General features: G+C 38.4%; 2 protein-coding genes and 3 non-coding genes across 8 annotated transcripts in view; 3 read left to right on the top strand and 2 right to left on the bottom strand.

Moving 5' to 3' along the window:
• The window catches only part of zgc:113135, a 283,991-nt gene that overhangs the window by 23,921 nt on the left and 240,411 nt on the right, over positions 1-19,659 (bottom strand). The gene's annotated exons all lie outside the window — the stretch shown is intronic.
• On the top strand, positions 6,048-13,737 carry LOC137490869 (uncharacterized). Its single transcript, XM_068219853.2, has 3 exons — positions 6,048-6,087; positions 6,387-6,546; positions 11,718-13,737. Exons 2-3 carry the CDS (start codon positions 6,462-6,464, stop codon positions 12,689-12,691), a joined length of 1,059 nt encoding a protein of 352 aa, XP_068075954.1. The 5' UTR covers positions 6,048-6,087; positions 6,387-6,461; the 3' UTR covers positions 12,692-13,737.
• Positions 18,195-18,266, top strand: trnav-aac (transfer RNA valine (anticodon AAC)). Its single transcript has one exon. It is a non-coding gene; the product is annotated as a tRNA-Val (tRNA).
• trnav-cac (transfer RNA valine (anticodon CAC)) lies at positions 18,371-18,443 on the top strand. The gene has a single exon. It is a non-coding gene; the product is annotated as a tRNA-Val (tRNA).
• Positions 19,466-19,548, bottom strand: trnal-cag (transfer RNA leucine (anticodon CAG)). The gene has a single exon. It is a non-coding gene; the product is annotated as a tRNA-Leu (tRNA).

Below are 19,659 nucleotides of genomic sequence, written 5' to 3'. Positions count from 1 at the left end.
TCAGATGTTCTTCCCAACTGTGAGTGTAAACCACTACATCATCTAGGTAAGCTTCACAGTTAGGGATTCCTGACAACACTTTTTGCATTAACCTTTGGAAGGTTGCAGGAGCATTGCGCATCCCGAAGGCCATTACAGAGTACTGCAGCAGGTTATCAGGGGTCACAAAGGCTGAAATCTCAGATGCACGGTGACTTAGTGGCACTTGATAATATCCTTTTAGAAGATCAAGTTTTGTAATGAAATGGGCACTACCTATTCTGTCCACACAATCTTCCATTCGGGGCAAAGGAAAGGAATCAGGCTTGGTCACACTATTTACTTTGCGGTAGTCAGTGCAGAAACGGAAGGTTGAATCTTGCTTGGGCACTAACAAACATGGGGAGCTCCAAGGGCTCTGGCTTGGTGTGGCAAGACCATGTTGGAGGAGATATTCAACTTCCTGCTTCATTATCTCTCGCTTATGAGGATTTACACGGTAAGGGTGTTGTTTGATGGGAGGAGAGTTTCCTACATCTATGTCATGTGTGATCATAGAGGTTCTGCCAGGGACATCAGAGAAAAGCATGGGATATTTATTAAACAATTGGGCAAGAGATTGCTTCTGATCTTCAGGCAAGTATGCAAGGTAGTTATCAAGCTGACTTAATATCGTAGAATTTTGAAAGTGTGCAGGTATCACTTCATCTTCATCAGAACCATCCACAATAGAACTGAGAACAACAGTCTTCACCTCAACAGGTCTGGCTGCCTCAACTTCATTGGCTGCTGAATCTGGTGTCTTATTTTCACTCACATAAGACTTCAACATATTTATGTGACAAACTCTGCTTTTTCTTCTGCGTTCAGGAGTAGAAATTACATAATTTGTCTCACTCAACTTCTTTTCAATGCAATAGGGGCCAGCGAATCTAGCATGGAGTGCAGAGGATGGAACAGGGAGTAGAACAAGCACTTGATCACCAGGCTGAAAACTGCGTTTAACTGATTTCTTATCAGATCTTGACTTCATCTTCGACTGGACACACACAATATGGGCCTTAGCAATGTCACAGGCACTATGCAGTCGTTCACGGAAGTTACTGACATAGTCCAACAGGTTGACGGCAGATGTTTCTTTAGACAGCAGTTGTTCCTGGAGGAGTTTTAGGGGTCCACGAACAGTGTGGCCAAAAACAAGTTCAGATGGGCTGAATCCTAATGATTCTTGGACCGTTTCTCGGACAGCAAACAATAGCAAAGGCAGACCTTCCACCCAGTCTTTTCCAGTACTCACACAAAATGTCCGGAGCATGGTCTTGAGAGTCTGATGGAACCGTTCTAGCGCCCCCTGCGATTCTGGGTGGTAGGCGCTCGACATCTGATGAGACACTCCCAACTCCTTTAAAACCTGTGCAAACAGCTTTGATGTAAAGTTAGAACCTTGATCAGTTTGGATGACCTTTGGAAGGCCAAATGTGGAGCAGAATTTGATAATCTCTTTGACTATTACACTAGCTCGCAGAGATCGCAGTGGAAACGCTTCTGGAAATCTTGTAGCAGCACACATTAAAGTTAGTATGTACTGATGACCAGATTTTGATTTTGGAAGGGGCCCAACACAGTCCAAGATCAAGCGTTCAAATGGTTCATTTATAACTGGTATAGGTTGAAGAGGGGCAGTGGGAACAGTCTGATTAGGCTTACCAGAGAGTTGACAGTCATGGCAAGCTCTGCAATAACTCACAACACTGTTTTTCAATCCAGGCCAGAAGAAGTATTTCAAGATTCTCTTGTAAGTCTTAGTGATACCAAGGTGACCAGCCAAAGGATGCTCATGCGCCAGCTTCAGGACCTGGGGACGGTAAGCAGAAGGTAACACAACTTGATGTACAGCTAACACATCTCCATTTACTTGTGGTTTCCATCGTCGCATGAGTATACCATCCTCCCAGTAGTAAGTAACTGGACCACTCAGATTTTTAGCTTTTTCAAAGCTGACAGAAGCATCCAGAGACAACGACAGGGAAGGATCAGCTTTCTGAGCAGCAGCAAGGTCCTCCTTTCCAACTTTTAAAAAAGTTGCAGCTGAATCAGAATCACTCCTTTCACAAGGGGAAGAAATCTCAGGGTTAATGAAGAGTGTACACTCAGACATGCCAGACACAGGATTCATAAAGGAGTCACTGAGGTTCACAACATCGTCCAACTTTCGAGATTGTGCTCTAGTAACAGCACAGGCAGGAAAAACAGCAGGGAAATGAGCAGCAACAACATCTGGCTGTACAGTCACCTCAGGCTTATCCAACACAATAGGACAAGGAAAAACTTTACCTCCAGCCAGGTCATTTCCAAGGATGATGCTTACGCCCTCCACCGGCAGTTCACTCCGTACTGCAATTTGAGCTTGGCCTGTGACCAGATCTGATTTTAAAAAGACAGTATGCAAGGGTACTTTAATACAGCTCAGTTCTATTCCTCTGACTAGTACATCTGTGCCAGTGTATGTTTTGTCAGAGAAAGGTAACACTCCAGCTAAAATGAAAGACTGAGCAGCTCCCGTATCCCTCAGGATGGATACTGTTTGGCCTGGTGAGTCAGCTGAAAGAGACACAGAGCCAGTTATCAGGAAGGGTTTATATCCAGAATCCTGGAGTGGTTGAAATGAGGGGTCAGATACAGAACCAGCTTGAGCAAAAGCTACACTCTTTGACTTTGTAGAAGCAGACTTCTGTTTCCATGCTTTACAGTCAGATATTAGGTGACTAGAATCTAGGCAGTAAAAACAAACACGCTTTCGGCTTGAATTATCCAGCATGGGTTTTACTTTCTCTGACTTCTCAGATGAAAGAACGGGTGAGATTGCCTTTACCTGTTCATTTGCAAAACCTCGATGCCTGAATTGACGAGTACTTGAAAATACTGACCTATGGGTTAATGCAAACTCATCTGCTAATACTGCAGCTTCAGAGAGGGAATTTATCTTTTGCTCATTTAGGTGTATCACAATGTTCTCAGGAAGACAATTTTTAAACTCTTCAAGCAAGATGAGTTCCTGCAGTTGATCGAGAGAGTTAACCTTACTGGCCAGACACCATTTCTCAAAAAGGGTTCTCTTTTCCCGTGCAAACTCAACAAAGGTATGTTTGGCTGTTTTCGTTGTACCTCGAAAGCGCTGGCGATATGCTTCAGGCACAAGTTCATATGCACGTAAAACAGCAGCTTTTACAACATCATAATCCAAGGACTGATCTATTGGAAGTGCAGCACATACTTCCTGAGCTTTACCCACAAAGTTACACTGAAGTAGTAAACCCCACATGTCCTTGGGCCAACCAAGTTTTTCAGCAATCCGCTCAAATGCAGTGAAATATGCATCTACCTCTGCTTCTCGAAAAGGGGGTACTAATTTAATATACTTTGCCACATCAAAGTTAACCCGAGCATCATTGGGAGAGCCAAAATTAACAGTACTACTCTGTGCAGGAACAGCAGTCAGGGGTGAGGAAGGTCTGGAACTTGGAGCTGACACAGGCTTGTTTAAATTAACAGTGCTACTCTGTGCAGGAAGAGCAGTCAGGGGTGAGGAAGGTCTTGAACTTGGAGCTGACACAGGCTTATAGCGTAGAGCTTCTGCCTCAAGTGACAAAGTCTTCAGCTTAATGTCTCTATCAGCTTGTACTTCAATCACACGAAGATGAACAAGTTCAGTTTCATGCTCTTGTTGTTTAATGGCTAACACAAGCTCCTTTAGCTTTATCTCCAATAAAGGATCCATAATTGGCTCAATACCAATAGGAACAGCGTCAACATTAGTTTCAGCTATTTCAACTAATTCCTGCTCCTCTAGCCCATCAGTTTTTGACTCAACTGGTAGGATACCAGAATTAACCAACTCAGTATATAGCTCATCTTTTAAAACTGCTTTAGTAACATCCCTAGACACAGAGATTTTAAAGAACTCAGCAATTAACAGCAAATCCTTCTTACGACAACGATTGAAAACTTCTACTGTGGGAGCAAGACTAAACTCAATCAAATCAAACTCCATTTTACAAAATACAACCTATCTGCCCCTTTCCAAAAAAAAGAAAACAGCCACAACTACAATTAGACTAAGAAAAATCACTAATAAGTTACAAAACTTCCCCAAAATTCAAATTGTAGAATACAAAATTCTCAAAGTCAAATTTGAAAAGGTAACGTTTAACTTTGTTCAAATCCCGGATGAGCCCCCAATTTTCACTGTTACGTCCCTGATGGTAAGTGTCTAGGAGCGGGAGTAACAGTGAAAAGTTTTAAAAATGTTGGTTGGGGTGAGTGTGGGTCAGTCCCCTGCCTTCACGACAACACACCAAATTCAAGTTAAATAATTTATTAACAAATGTACAATAGGAAAACAAAACTGGGAAGCAAAAATAGACTTCAGGAGGGGGAAAGGCCAAAACAACAAACAAAAGTACACTCTAGCTAGTTAGGGAGTAAAACTGTCTAAACTGACAAAGTAAAATAAATCAACAACAGAAATGTACACTAACTCCCTAACTAAACATAAACAAGAGAAAAAGGGTTTCAGAAATAAAATGGCACCCACCTCCCTACGGCTTCCAAACACAAAGTTAGTTTTCATAAACAGAGCTCAAATGGCTTCAGGGGCTTTAACAACAGATTTTAACTTCAACAAGTTAAACACAACAGCACCAATAGTTTTTCACAATAGATCAACCAGGCAGGAGAGAGACCACACTCTGGAAGCAAGCTTCAATGTGGCTTGCAACTGGCAGGCTTTTAAGCTTGCCGGGCAACGAGTAGCAGGTGCAAGCAATCAACTTCCTCTCCTCCACACCTAGCTAAGAAACAGGTTGCAGGAACGGAGAGAGAGAGAGAGAGAGAAAAACCAAAACACAATAATACATTCAAAACACAATGGAATGTAACAACGTAATAGGTTGAAACTTATTTGGGCTACAGTCCATTTGTCAGAATAAAAACAATATTTATAACCAAATAAGCAAACAAACAAATAACTAAACAGTTGTAAAGAAGCTTTTAAAATGACTGAAAAACTTAATACACTGTTGAACAATACATGCACATGTTTAGATTTTACATTTTATAATGTCAGCAATCAGATATTATTTGAGTGTAAATTCAGAATGTGCAACTCACCTTATTTTATCAGCGTGCATGCTAACAACCGGGATTCACACAAGAGCATGTGCAAGGTGCGCAGGAATGTTTTTCTGTATGCATGCATCAGTTCGCTTTCACAAGCTTTGTTTCAGTTGCACATTGAGAATAACAAACTCGCAAGTGTAAAAGATGCTAAATGTAAATGGCCCCTAATGTCTTTAATCTGGGATTGCCAATAATCGTATCTCAATGCTTTTACTAGAGGACATTTTTTTTGCCACCCGCAGAAAAATCCCACCCTGGGCGATCGCCCACATTGGCCATGCCTAAATCCACCACTGGCAATGCTAAACGTTATTGTTCCACTATTATTTGTCTGTTTTGTCTCACCTCATCCATGTCCAAACTGTTGAACCATACAGTGGCTGTTTTTTGCCCCTGTATTCTCTTTATTTGCATTCAGCAGAAGAAACTCAAACAGATTTGGAAAAAGTAGAGGATGAGTAAATTAAAGAATTGTGATTTTTATGTAACTTACCCCTTTAATGCTTTTGTAAGTAAAGGTAAATTATATATTACTGAAGATTGCTAAAGAATGGCAGGAAACATGGAACACAGATAATAAGAGACAACAATTCATGTTCTACATAGGCCTATGAAGTTGTAGAAATAGAAAAGAAGAGGTCATAATTATGAGGATGAGATTTGGACTCAGATATTAATAGGAAGTAATGTGTTGTAGACATACAAATCATTATAAAGTGGATTAAAAAGTTAAGAAAATATTTAGATTTAAGGTTTTTGTGAGAGAGAGCAGATATAGTCTAAAGTGAAAATCATGGGAGAAATGTATCAGTAGGTCATGACTGCAACAGATCGTGGCAAAAAAGTTAAACAAAAAAGACTTTTATTTTGCCGTGGCGCGTGACGTCATCAGGCAGCGCCGCTTCGTCGCTGTGATTCAACTGGAGAAAGGTTTGTTTGAAAACGTTTACAGATATAAACTGATATAAAGTTAAAATTCTAAAGTTTTAAGTTTTTTATACGATGCTATATTATGTTACTGCTGTTGGAAATATTATTTTAACCCTTTATACAACGTAGTACTATTTTATTCTCAGTAACTAATGGCTATTGTTTGAATAAAGTAACAGGAAAGTGTGTAATAAGTTAAGTGTTGTAAAGACACGTTTTGTTAATTACTCTCATATAAAGAAACCATTGAAGCAAGTGTTAAAGAGAAGTTATTTTGTTTCTGTTTATTGTTTTATTAGTTTTAAACAGGATAAAGTGTCCAAACACAGAGAAAAATTCATGCTGAAGCGACTGATCTCCACACTGTTATAAAGATGGCGTTTATTAAAGTGGAGAGTGAAGATGTGGAGATTGAAGAAACATTCACAGTCAAACAGGAAGATCCGCAGGAACAAACAGGTTAGTTTTCATTCTTAAAGACCAACTCAGTCATTTGATCCTCATTCAGATATATTTTAATAATAAGAATAATAAATTAAATCCATCTTGCAGCCCTGAGTGTGCTGCCTAGTTCTACTAAATGCACATAAGCAGTCATTTAAAGACAGGAATGAGTTTCTTTCTTACTTGTTCTCATGTCTTTTGGCATTATTTTATGTATTATTAGTCTCCTATTTTCTCTACCTTTTTAACCTTCTTTTCTTGTTCTCCGACTGTACCCTGCGCACTGGCACTATATATAAATAAATAAATAAAAACAATAAATTAAAAAAAAGTTTAACTGAGCTGACAAAATTTGACCTACATTATTCTCATAGAAGATATCTGCTATTACAGTGATAGTGTTGGCTTAGTACTTTCCATTTGCATATGTCACGTTGATCACAATTACCCTTTTTTAATCAACTTCTTTATGGGTTTAAAGTTGTTTCTAGTAGTTGTCACTAGTTCTCACAGATAGTATCTGAGTTAGAATTACATCAATATTATAATAACTAATTACCAGCGCTATTGTGTTTAAACAGGGTATCCGTGGGGTCCTAAAATGTCGTACATTCCTAAATCAAAATTTTAGGTCTTCAAAAGTCCTAAATTTACTGAAATATTGTGTTGTAGGTCTTAAATCTTTTTTAAGCAAGTCTTTATTTTCGTTTGTTCATATTTTGTTACCCAATCCGGCCAAAACCCATACAATCACCAACAATCCATCTCAATAAAACTTTAAACTTTTTTTTATTGAAAAGGGTCATTTTAACTCTATTTATCATAATGGTTTAATTATTTTCCTTACAATAACACTGGTTTAGACGTGCTCCATGTATTTACTGCTGAGAACATCGACCTGGACAGATTATTGTGCATAAATTTAGTTTATTATAGTTTTTTAAACGTTTGGTCATTTTTTTATTTTACAGAAAGTTTATTTTGGATAAAAAGTGTGTGGATACTAGTAAAGCTTGCTTTTTTACACATTTAAAATCTTTTACTAAGAAATATCCAAAATAATATAATAATTTTTTATTATAATATTTTTTTCATAGGACAAATACAAAATCTGGGCCATTTGAAAAGTTCTTTAGCCCTTCATGAGTCTAAAAGTTCATTCAAAATGGTCATTAAAAGTCTTAAATTTAACTTGGTGAAACCTGCAGGAACCCTGGTTTAAAGTATGTCGGAAAACGTGGATGCCCCAATTTTAAACATGCTGAATGAAATTGACACTAAAATAATTAATCATTATAAAACATTGCACAATATTCTAAACTATATTGATGTTGTGGGATGAGGTGAGACAAAACAAACAAATAATAGTGGAACAATAACGTTTAGCATTGCCAGTGGTGGATTTAGGCATGGGCAATGTGGGCGATCGCCCAGGGTGGGATTTTCCTGCGGGTGGCAAAAAAAAATGTCTTCTAGTAAAAGCATTGAGATACGATTATTGGCAATCCCAGATTAAAGACATTAGGGGCCATTTACATTTAGCATCTTTCACACCTGCGAGTTTGTTATTCTCAATGTGCAACTGAAACAAAGTTTGTGAAAGCAATCTGATGCATGCATACAGAAAAACATTCCCGCGCACCTTGCACATGCTCTTGTGTGAATCCTGGTTGTTAGCATGCACGCTGATAAAATAAGCTCCGCTCATGCGCCATGAAACCGAATTAACAGCCTTTTGTGGAGAGGTGTCGGCACACAGAGAGTTTTGCGAATGTAGCGGAGTGCGGGAAAGAAGCTTAGGGTTGGGGTGCTGAGACCCAAGCAATGGTTAAGCTTGCTAAAGGGTTAGCTCCCTTAGAACCACCCAAACCCAACGCCTTATCTCAGTTTAAATTTTTATACCGACTATTCCACCTGGGATTCAAACCCAGGACAAATATTTAAAGGTCACACAGATTTGTCTCTTTTTAGTTTAAGGAGCAGACAGGAGAAATGAGTAAATACAAAAATACAAAAACTTTATTCACACTTCTTTAAAAATGCTAACACTAAAATAGGTCCTAAACCAATCAGCTCTGGAGGGCTTACTCACAAAAGGCACTAAAAGTGGTTATCATTCAACCCGCACACAGAAAATACTCCATATCATACTCTCCAAATCAATGTTCCCAAATAGAGCCATTCACTCACAGGACTGGGGCTACCCGCAGGAGTGATCACCAGTGAAATACACCATACACTTTTACACCACAGCACACTCCAGCCACACACCCTGGTGCATCAGAAGTGTCCCACAGCACACACTGGCACAGCAGCACAACCACTAAAAAGGTTCCTTCACCCGTGGGCCCCCAGCTCCTGCAAAAAAACAGAAAGAAAATACCAAGAGCTACTAATGGGAAAAGGGCTCCTCTCACACAGGTTAATTTTACACAAAGCACAGACACAAATCAGTCACTCAGAACTCAATACAGAGTAATAATGAGGGCTCTTGAAATGGATTAATGAACTATACAGTCACAGGAAAGGAGGATTCACAGAATACACTTTGGTGCAATCAAACATGGACGCAATTTCATCACATTGATGACAGTTTGTTCAATTTTGACGGCCCAAGGTCTGCCAACGCAACTGAACCTTCTATTTTCTTTAAATACAATAAAAGAGGTCTTGACAGAGCTCGGTCAGTACTCAGACAGTAGCATCACCCAGACGATAGCATTAAATGCTTCTGGATTGTAGCATGAATGTTCTTTAACAGCAGCGACAAATGTGGGCACATTTACGATCCGAACGAGAAGGAGAATCCATGAATGAGGTGCTCTTATACCAAATTCGCCGATTGATATAAAAAGTCTTCAACCACACAAACTGACAGTGGGCCAGTCAGTCGTCCAATCAGTCCAAACACTGATGGAAACACACATACACCAGGCCGGCTGGAAGCCATTGCCAGCACACACGCACACCCACACAGGAAGTGGAGTTCAGAACATGCCTCATGACAGGCTACAGCCCTTAGCAATAAATAGGCGCGTACTCTGCACTGATTGGTCATTGAAGGCATCAATCACCATCACTTACCTTCTGCACCCTGTCACACAAAGTTTATGTAAAGTTTATGTAATATGCCAATGGTGTTACTTTCACTAAGCATGGCTATAAAGCAGAAAGGAGGGATAAAGAGTCAGGGAGGTAAAACTTCATAGCATTAATTCTCGCCCATGAGTCGGGTCTAAGACAACAGATAATTCGGTAACACTTTATAATAACAACACACTATAAACCATTTATTATGCATTAGCTAATAGTGAATTCATTATCTGTTTAGCATTAACTCTAAATGAATAAGCGTTATTAAACAGTTCATAACTGCAGCTACATATGCTGTATTCCTGACTTACAACCACATTTATAATATGCTTAATAATTGTACTTTCATACTTTGTTAAGGATTAATTTCCTATTACTAAATTAAGTATGGGGAGTTAAGCGCAATGTTCATCATAAGTGGGGGCAGAGCGGGCCAGAATCACGGTGGCAGCAGGTCAGATGACTGTCAGACCAAGGGGAAATGTCCCTATGTCTCCCTATGGCCAGTTCGCCCTTGAGTTATACTGTTTTCTATTGTGTATTATTCCTGGTCATTTCTCCAATAATTGTAAGTTCTAAAACAATAGCATATAAGATCAGGTCACTGCTATGATATGATTGACAATTTATGTATGTCACTGTTTGTCATTGTGCTCTGTTTATTCTGAGAGCTGAGGCTGAGTATTTGTAGAGCTTTTAACTCTTGAAATTATTAACTCCGTGTCATTCTAACACTGGATAAACAGAATCCTGTATTATCTGTAATCTCGTTCCACACTGCTCATGCTATACCTGGTGTTCATTAATAGACGTTTCACATTCGCAAACCCCGGGTTAACATTTTTATTTGTATATTTATGTTGTCAATGTCCCTGACTGGACAAACAGCAGGTCATCTTTTTAGATGGCATTTCTGCATCTTGTCGGATTAACAATATCTGCAAATTAGGAGAAATACCAGCCTTTTAGAAAGAAGTTATTATTATACCAATACCTAAACCAGGAAAAGATCATTTAAATAATTATTATCCAATAGCACTTACCAGTTGCCTTTGCAAAACAATGGAACAAATGATTAATGATCGATTGGTGTGGATTTAAAAAAAAACAGAAGATTAATAAATATCAGTGTGGGTTTAGAAGAGGGAAAAGTACTCTTGACCATCTTATACGATTAGAATCTTTTGTACGAGATGGTTTTATTAAAAAAGAACACATACAAGCAGTTTTTTTTTTTTTTTTTTTATCCGGAAAAGGCCTTTGACACTACCAGGAGGTATGGTATTTTAAAAGATTTACACGAGATGGGTGTTTGAGGAAATTTGCCTAATTTTATTGCAAATTTTTTTTATTCAATAGAGTTTTTCGTGTGCGTATGAAAACTATATTATCTGAATATATGAGCATATATAGCATATATGAGAATCAGGAGTGCCCCAAGAAAGTATACTATCAGTAACACTATTTAGTATTAAAATTAATAATATTGTAAATGTTAATGGGAATAATATATTTCATATTTTATATGTAGATGATTTATGTATTTGTTATAAAGGAAAAATATGTATACAATCAAGAGACAAATTTAAATATGTATAAATAAAATATATGACTGGTCAGTTTTAAATGGTTTTAATTTTTCTAAGTCAAAAACTGTATGCATGCATTTTTGTTTTTTAAGATCTATGCATTTAGATCAGGAGCTTTTTTAGATAGAGAAACTATACAAGTTGTGAAAAAGGTAAAGTTCCTAGGAATGAGTTTTGACAATAAGCAGTGTTTTATTCCTCATATTAAAGTATTATGAAATAGATGTTTTAAAACAATCAATGTATGAACTTAATCTTAGAAAGGTAAAATAAATAAATAAATTAAGACCTCTGTAATGAAATCCAAGACTTTGTATAAATGTGTACACGTTAATGGACCAAACACAATATGATCTGATTTATTTTACATTTAAACAATTTATTTTTACATTTTATCAATTTGCATCAAAATGTGTAGCCAATGTTTCCTGTGTCTTCTCACTTTTCAGCTTTTGATGAGAGTTTTTAAGACTTAATGAAAACTGTTTTATTTATTTATTTTAGACTTAATTGAAGTGAATAAGGGGAGTAAAGAGGAGGAACATCATGTCAAATTTGAGGAAAAAACCTATTTACAGACTGATGGTAATTTGAAAAGGAGAGACAAGAACCGTTTCATCTGCACTCAGTGTGGAAAGAGTTTTGGAAGAAAAGACAATCTTAAGATTCACATGAAAATACACACTGGAGAGAAACCGTTTACATGCACTCAGTGTGGGAAGAGTTTCAACCAATCATCAAACCTTAATGACCACATGATGATCCACACTGGAGAGAAACCATTCACATGCACTCAGTGTGGGAAGAGTTTCAGGAAGTCATCATCCCTTACTCTACACATGATGATCCACACTGGAGAAAAACCATTCACATGCACTCAGTGTGGGAAGAGTTACAGCCAATCATCACACCTTAATCAACACATGATGATCCACACTGGAGAGAAACCATTCACATGCACTCAGTGTGGGAAAAGTTTTAACCGCTCATCAGGCCTTTATCAACATATGAGGATTCACACTGGAGAGAAACCATTCACATGCACTCAGTGTGGAAAAAGTTTTAACCGCTCATCAAACCTTTATAAACACATGAGGAACCACACTGGAGAGAAACCATTCTCATGTGTTCAGTGTGGGAAGAGTTTTAACTTCTCATCAACCCTTTATCAACACATGACAATCCACACTGGAGAGAAACCATTCACATGCACTCAGTGTGGAAAGAGTTTTACCTGCTCATCACGCCTTCATCAACACATGAGGATCCACACTGGAGAGAAACCATTCACATGCACTCAGTGTGGGAAGTGTTTTAACTTTTCATCAAACCTTAATCGACACATTAGGATCCACAGTGGAGAGAAACCATTCACATGCACTCAGTGTGGGAAGAGTTTCAGCCAATCATCACACCTTAATCAACACATCATGAGCCACACTGGAGAGAAACCATTCATGTCTAATCATCTTGTTTAATCCCGCCCCTTTTCGCAGTGGCGTACAACAGAATTTCGCATACTCAATAGTGATGGGAAGTTCTGATCATTTTATTTACTGATCGAGATGAACAAATCTTTTTTCGAGTCATTTCGTTCATTTGGTTCAATTTGCCAAAATATTATTAAAATGTTACGAATTGCTTCCAAACACATCTACAACTAGCACAGAAGGTTGATTACACAACAAATGAGTCATAAATAAATTATAAGAAGAAGAAAATAACAATTCAATGTTTACCTGCTCTTTTGTCTATAGGTATTGTTGTCTCCTTTCTCAGCTCACCTCTTCATGTCTTCAAATGTCAGTGGTGCGTTCACGTTACAATGACAGTCACATATAATCTTAACCAATGTACACAGTCTGAGCCGATAGGAGCCATGATAATTAGTTTACCTTTTGAGTCTTCTGGTTCTTGAGTCGTTCGTTCATCACGTGACAGAATCGGAGGACTCGAGAGGTGAACAGATCAATTCTTTTTCTGGCTCTAAATGCATATGATTGGCATATAAATGCATATGTTTGGCTGTAGTCTTTCATGTGGTGAACGAACGACTCGATAGAGGACTCGAAAAATGAACTGATCTTGTCTCGCACTACACATCGTGCACCTGAGCGAATTAATGAATCTTTTAGTTAATCCGAGTCATTCATTCATTTTGTCACATAACATGAAAGAAAGCATAAGAGATGAGTTATTTAATAAATCAAATAGTCTTTGTGAATAGTTTTGTAACATATGATGCTGCCAGCATTAGACACTTAAACACTGTTTAATTGTTGTTTATTGTTTTATTATTATTATTATTATTTTACCAGAAAAGCTTTTATAACAAATCAGATTACTTTATAAATCACGACAATAAAATAAGCAAAAGAAAACATAATAGTGCACATCAAGCTAGGCTTTTTAATAAATAAAAACAAGTAAGCTTTAAATTAAATAATGTGTTTGTGCCATAAAATCTTTATATCAAATATGGCAACTCTTCCCAGTAGATGTTTTTATGAAACAGCAATTTAAGTGAAAGATATTATAAATAAAAACAAAAGCCACAGGGCCTAATGAGCTTAACAACTTGACTTGAGAATAGAACAGTGCATTTAAAAAAATAAATAAAATTAAATAAGCTTTAAAACAACATTGTGTGGCTTTACTTGTTGGACTTGGCTTAAGGTTTGTTAGCATTCAAAAACACAAGCTCTGAACTTTTGGTAGGCTGAGTCTGTTTCTTCTTGTGTCATTAGTTGTTGTCGCAGGATAAAAGATGCTAAATGAGTAAATGCAAATGCAAACTATCTTTATACAAATATTAGACCAATACATAAAGTCTGCATAGAAAAACATTATTAAACAAAAAATGGGTTATTAATGAACAAATTACAAATCACTTGTAATTGTAGAATTTAATTAATCTATCGCCTAGCTTAGTGTTTGTTTTCTGATAGCAAGCCAGCAAATAGACAAATCAATATATATATATATATATATATATATATATATATATATATATATATATATATATATATATATATATATATATAAACCACATATCCAGTAGAAAAAAGTAACAATAACTTAGTGACAATAAATAATAAACCCTGAAACTGTTATGGAACTCCACACGAGACAAAAACCATGAGAATGGTCAGGATCTAAAACAACTTTCTAATCTGAGAAGAAGATCAGCTAAAAAACCAGTTGTTCAGGTTGTCTCGATCATGCATCCTGAGCCCTCCACTTTGCCCTGGACTTTACCTTCTCCACCAGAGTAGCTCACTCATATCCCACACAGAATGTGTAAGTTTTTAATATGGTGTATCTTGTGGCTTTATATTCATGTTTGGTGTGATTTAAAATGTCTCTGTGTGATTGATAAAGTGGTCTTAATTTCACTGTAATATTTTACAATCTCCCTTATTTCAGTTAATTTGGGTTTTGACTTTAAAAAGATCTTTGCCAGATGCTCCACTCCAGGGAAAATGGTCTTCGCATCAACTCATGACCAGGCAAGAGTCTTGGTGAAGCTTTTATTGTCTTGAATTTATAATGATTTGAGTATTTAGGCAAAGGATGCAGAAGTGTCCGTGGGATCCTGTAAACAGGATACCCCATTGCAGGTTGTGAGTCTCTGAGCTCTGCATCAGGACTTATATGCTGCAATGTATTTCTACATGGTCAGGTATTCCTCTTTAACTCTTAAATGTATCTTTAAGTAATTGATGTTGTACAATCTTGATTGGCTTATTTTGTTTAATTATGTGAACTGCAATGGAAAATCTTTTCCTGACAAATAAATGTGAAATTCTTGTTTAACTCTGATTTCTCCCGAAATCATGTAAATCTAGTAGATTGTTTAGGCTGATGTTTCCGCAGCCTACAACCAGGATTAGTCATCCATTCAGGCTCATTGGATAAAGCATAGGCACAGCATTAGAGACTTGTTGATTTCTGACAATCACTGATGATATAATCTAGGGGTATGATATAATCTAGGGGTTAAATCAAACTTTCTTTAAGTATGTGCAAGCATGGGGCGGCCTATTATTACTTAAAGGAAATTAGCTTATCTGCTAAGAATCGGAACTGGCGAGGATGTGTCCGTGAGCAGATGAAACTGGCCAGCATACTGACTCTAAGCGACTTTGAGTAAACGATGAAACATTAATGGAATATAAGGATTTATTAGGTTAATCAATCTAAATTAGACCTAATCACAACCTATAAGGTAATCAGCTTGAATTAGATGAATCTAAATCTAAAACTATTATAAATTGGAGTCAGATTAAATTTCAGAGCTAGAAACAAATTAAAATAAATTATAACTAACAAAAATATTTCTTTTCACATGTGCTAAAAGGTTTACACGCATTTAACCTTCACCCTTTGCTGTTAGTTCCGTCATGGGACTAATAGATGGACTCTTACATGTGTGTGTATTTATATAGTTTATAACCATAACAGTTCTACAGTTTCTTCTATTTTACTTGTTGATTTCTATTTTATTTAAATAGTGTATTTATTTTGTTAAAGAGCCCATATTATGGTTTTTTGAAAATGCCCTTCCATGTAGTGTAACACAGCTCTACGTGAAGTGAAATATGCAGCTAATGTTTAAATCTGTAAGTGTACAGTGTTTAAAACTGTTGATTCATCTATAAAAGAGTCGACTCATTGTGCTTCAAATGAGTTATCTTGATAATGGGTCATTAGGTGTTTTGTGATTACGTATCTACGAAACACAAGTAGTTGCGTGTGCAAACCCGGGAGATTTGAAACCTGCGGCCTCGCCCACTAACACAGAAAAAAAGCCACACACACACACACGCGCGCGCCGGTCGAATGTGAAGTCACACTGTGCAGATGGAAATTATTGAGTCTCTACCCAAAGATGAAACCTCAGCATTAGCCCAGCCTTGAGCAGTTTAAGTGCTTCTGGAAACTTCATGCTTTAGACTGGGTGTATATTACATGCTTAATAATCAATTTTTAGACTGTGTGTGTGTGTGTGTGTGTAGGCCTATTATTATTTAAAATAAAATGTAAAAATAAAAATGATTATATTATGTAAAAAATATTATTCTTTATAATTATATCCAGTTCCCCTAAAACTTTGCTTAAATACCATATACATTTATTAAATAAATAAAACCAAAAAGTAAATAACTGTTTGGTCTGACAAGTTTTCAGGACATATCAAATTTCAGCACAACACTAACTAACTAGTCTCACTCACACACACACACAAACTTGTACACACTCTCACTAACACACTCACTCTTGTACATGCTCTCTCTCACACACACCTACATTCTATCTCAATTCAATTCAGAAATACTTTTTTAGCATGACTGTAAATGATACAATGTTGCCAACACAAACACATAGACATCTCACAGACACATGTACATGCTCTCACTCACAAAGATAAGCCCTCCCTCTCACACACACACTTCTACATGCTTTCTCATATACATGTACTGGCTCTCTCTCTTACACACACTACTACATGCTGTCTTTCACTCACACACACACACACACACAAACAAATGTGCATTTGATACTTATATAATTTTACGTGCTCATTAGGCTTACGATAGGTGGTTGCATTGTAATTATTTGGTCATAAAGGTATTAATTGTTTTAAATAGTTTTTCAGCTAATAATGTTTGTGATGTCATACATGCTACAAAAGGCTTTTGAAGCTGACAAGACGTGGAGCGACCATGACCAGAGCGTTCCAGAGAGAAGGTGTCTCTCAAAATGCAGTGGCCCAGCTCGCTGCATTTGCAGAGCTGTACTTTGCTAACAGGGAGCAATTTAACAGAATCAGCTTCACACCAGGAAAATGAACAGAGTTCGCTCAAAAGTGTAGAGAGCTCATTTTTGGAGATTTTTGCATAAAGGTTGTATCAATGAAAAGGAATGGTTCTTTTGTATGTTTCTTTGTTCAATAATGCTCCGGTTTACTGTTGGTAAAATGTAGAAGCAAAAACTCATTCATTAATTTTCTTTTCAGCTTAGTCCCTTTATTAGTCTGGAATTGCTACAATGGAATAACCCAAGAGCTTATCCAGCACCATCCATGTTTTACACAACAGATGCCCTTCCAGCTGCAATGGGAAACATCCAAACACACACACACACACACATATATATATATATTTGAGCCTACTCAATTTACCTTTACCACATGTCTTTGGATTTGTGGAGGAAACCAGAGCACCCGGAGGACACCCACACAAACACAGGGAGAACATGCAAACTCCACACAGAAATGCCACCTGACCTAGCTGAGGCTCGAGCCAACGACTTTCTTACTGTGAGGCGAACGTTCTACCCTCAGCGCCACCACATTGCCGGCAATTTAATTGTTATTCTAAAATTAGTTTTTTTTTTCAGCCTACTGTTTGAAAGAAAATGAAAAAATATTTGCCACAAAAATAGTTAAATTGCAGAGCTGAGACTTAAAATATATATACATTTTAGGAAAAAATGTGTATGGTGGCTGCATGGTGGTGCAGTGGGTAGCATGTTCGCCTTACAGCAAGAAGGTCACTAGTTCGAGCCTAAGCTGGGTCAGTTGGTGTTTCTGTGTGGAGTTTGCATGTTCTCCCCATGTTCGTGTGGGTTTCCTCTGGGTGCTCTGGTTTCCCTGACAAATCAAAAAACATGTGATCAAGACGGCAGAAGGGCCACAGCACTTTAGAGTCATGCACACCAATCAGGTAAAAACCTGTCGACTATGCATGAGCTCAGAAAATGTGATGAAGGAACGCCCAGAATTCAGGTGCTTCAAATGTGATGAAAGGGGACATTTCGCAAGGACCTGTACAGCTGTGTCGGGCCCGGATTGTAAATTGGCCCTAATACCTGCAGGGAGCTTGTCACGCCGAGTTGACTTTGTCCGCTCGATTGACCAACGCGTACGCCTTGTTTTATCCTTGCAGGCCTAACTTCGCTGGTGCAAGCACTTGTGGGGTTTCTATAGTGTAGTGGTCATCACGTTCGCCTAACACGCGAAAGGTCCCGGTTCGAAACCGAGTAGAAACAGTGCTCTTCTTTTGGCGAGAAAATAATAGCATCCACTGCCGCACCAGCAATGATCGTCGACAGGCACCCAATCAAAAAGGGTTATCAGCACGATTTGCCTGAAGGTTTCAGTAGTGTAGTGGTTAACACGTTCGCCTCACATGCGAAAGGTCCCCAGTTCGAAACTGGGCGAAAACAATCTCTGGCTTTTATGACAATTGTCAAATCAGGCTTCTGTTGAGTACTGACGTTCACTGAAAACATTCTTTCTGCAGAGCGGTGTGAGGCTAGAAGTTTGAATTCAGCTCAGTGTTTACCGCCCCTCGCGGTGTCGCAAACTTGCGTAGAATCTGATTTCTTTTAGCTTTGTGTTGTGCATTAGCAGGTGGCCAGTGCGTTTGCTGGCCCTTCACGGTGCAGACCGTACAAGACAGCTCTATAAAAAAAGACTATAAATACTTGAAGCAGCACTGGCCTATTGGTTTCCGTAGTGTAGTGTTTATCATGTTTGTATTACACGCTAAAGGTCTCCTGTTCGAAACTGGGCGACATACAATAGTGGAGGTATTCAACAAGACGAGGCAATGCATACGAAAAAGGGCTATTTATTCCAAGTAATTTGTTTGTGCTCAGAGAATTTAGTGCTGGAGTAGGAGTTTCGTTTTCTTTAGAGAGAGGGATATTCACCGGGGTTCGGGTGTACTCTGAAGAGATGGGTGTTAGCTGTCGTTTGAAGGACACCGGTGTATCCGTAATCCGAGTGGGAATGGGAAGGTGATTCCACCAGCGTAGAACATTGAATGACTTTCCGTCTCTCTGCGCTGGCACCACAAGACAGTGCTCTCACCCTAACCGGAGGCTCCTGTGGTTATCACGATGGCTTTACAAGCGGAGGGTCTCCTGTTAGCAACTGGGCGGAAACATTCAGATTTGCTTTTACGCACATTCTCAATTGGCTCTCTGCTCACTGGATGATCCACGATACAAGGGCATGGATCTGTCAAATGTCATGACTTGACGTTGTACGAGGATTTGACGAAAAAAATGCCCTGCAAACCTTAAAAAGCAACACCATCCCAGGACAATTCTTTTGATCCCCTTTCAGTGCACTTGCATTAAAGCCCGCGTGATGCGGCACTTTGTCAGTGTTACTGTATCGTTCGGACATGGGGGCGGAGAGTTAAAGAATTCAGCCTGAGCGCAATGCCGCAGGCTCGGTTTGTCAGAAGTGGGATTCGAACCCACGCCTCCAGGGGAGACTGCGACCTGAACGCAGCGCCTTAGACCGCTCGGCCATCCTGACATGCAAGCTTGGCAGGAGCTGTCTCCTGGGAGCCACACCGCAGTACCGTGACATGGAATCTGGTGCTTCACAGCTTGCCCAGCTCCGGCTGTCCAGCTCATTGGCGCTGCA

Source organism: Danio rerio, chromosome 4, assembly GCF_049306965.1.
Source record: "Danio rerio strain Tuebingen ecotype United States chromosome 4, GRCz12tu, whole genome shotgun sequence".
NCBI classification, from domain to species: domain Eukaryota; kingdom Metazoa; phylum Chordata; class Actinopteri; order Cypriniformes; family Danionidae; genus Danio; species Danio rerio.
This window is presented reverse-complemented; position numbering and strand designations above follow the sequence as displayed.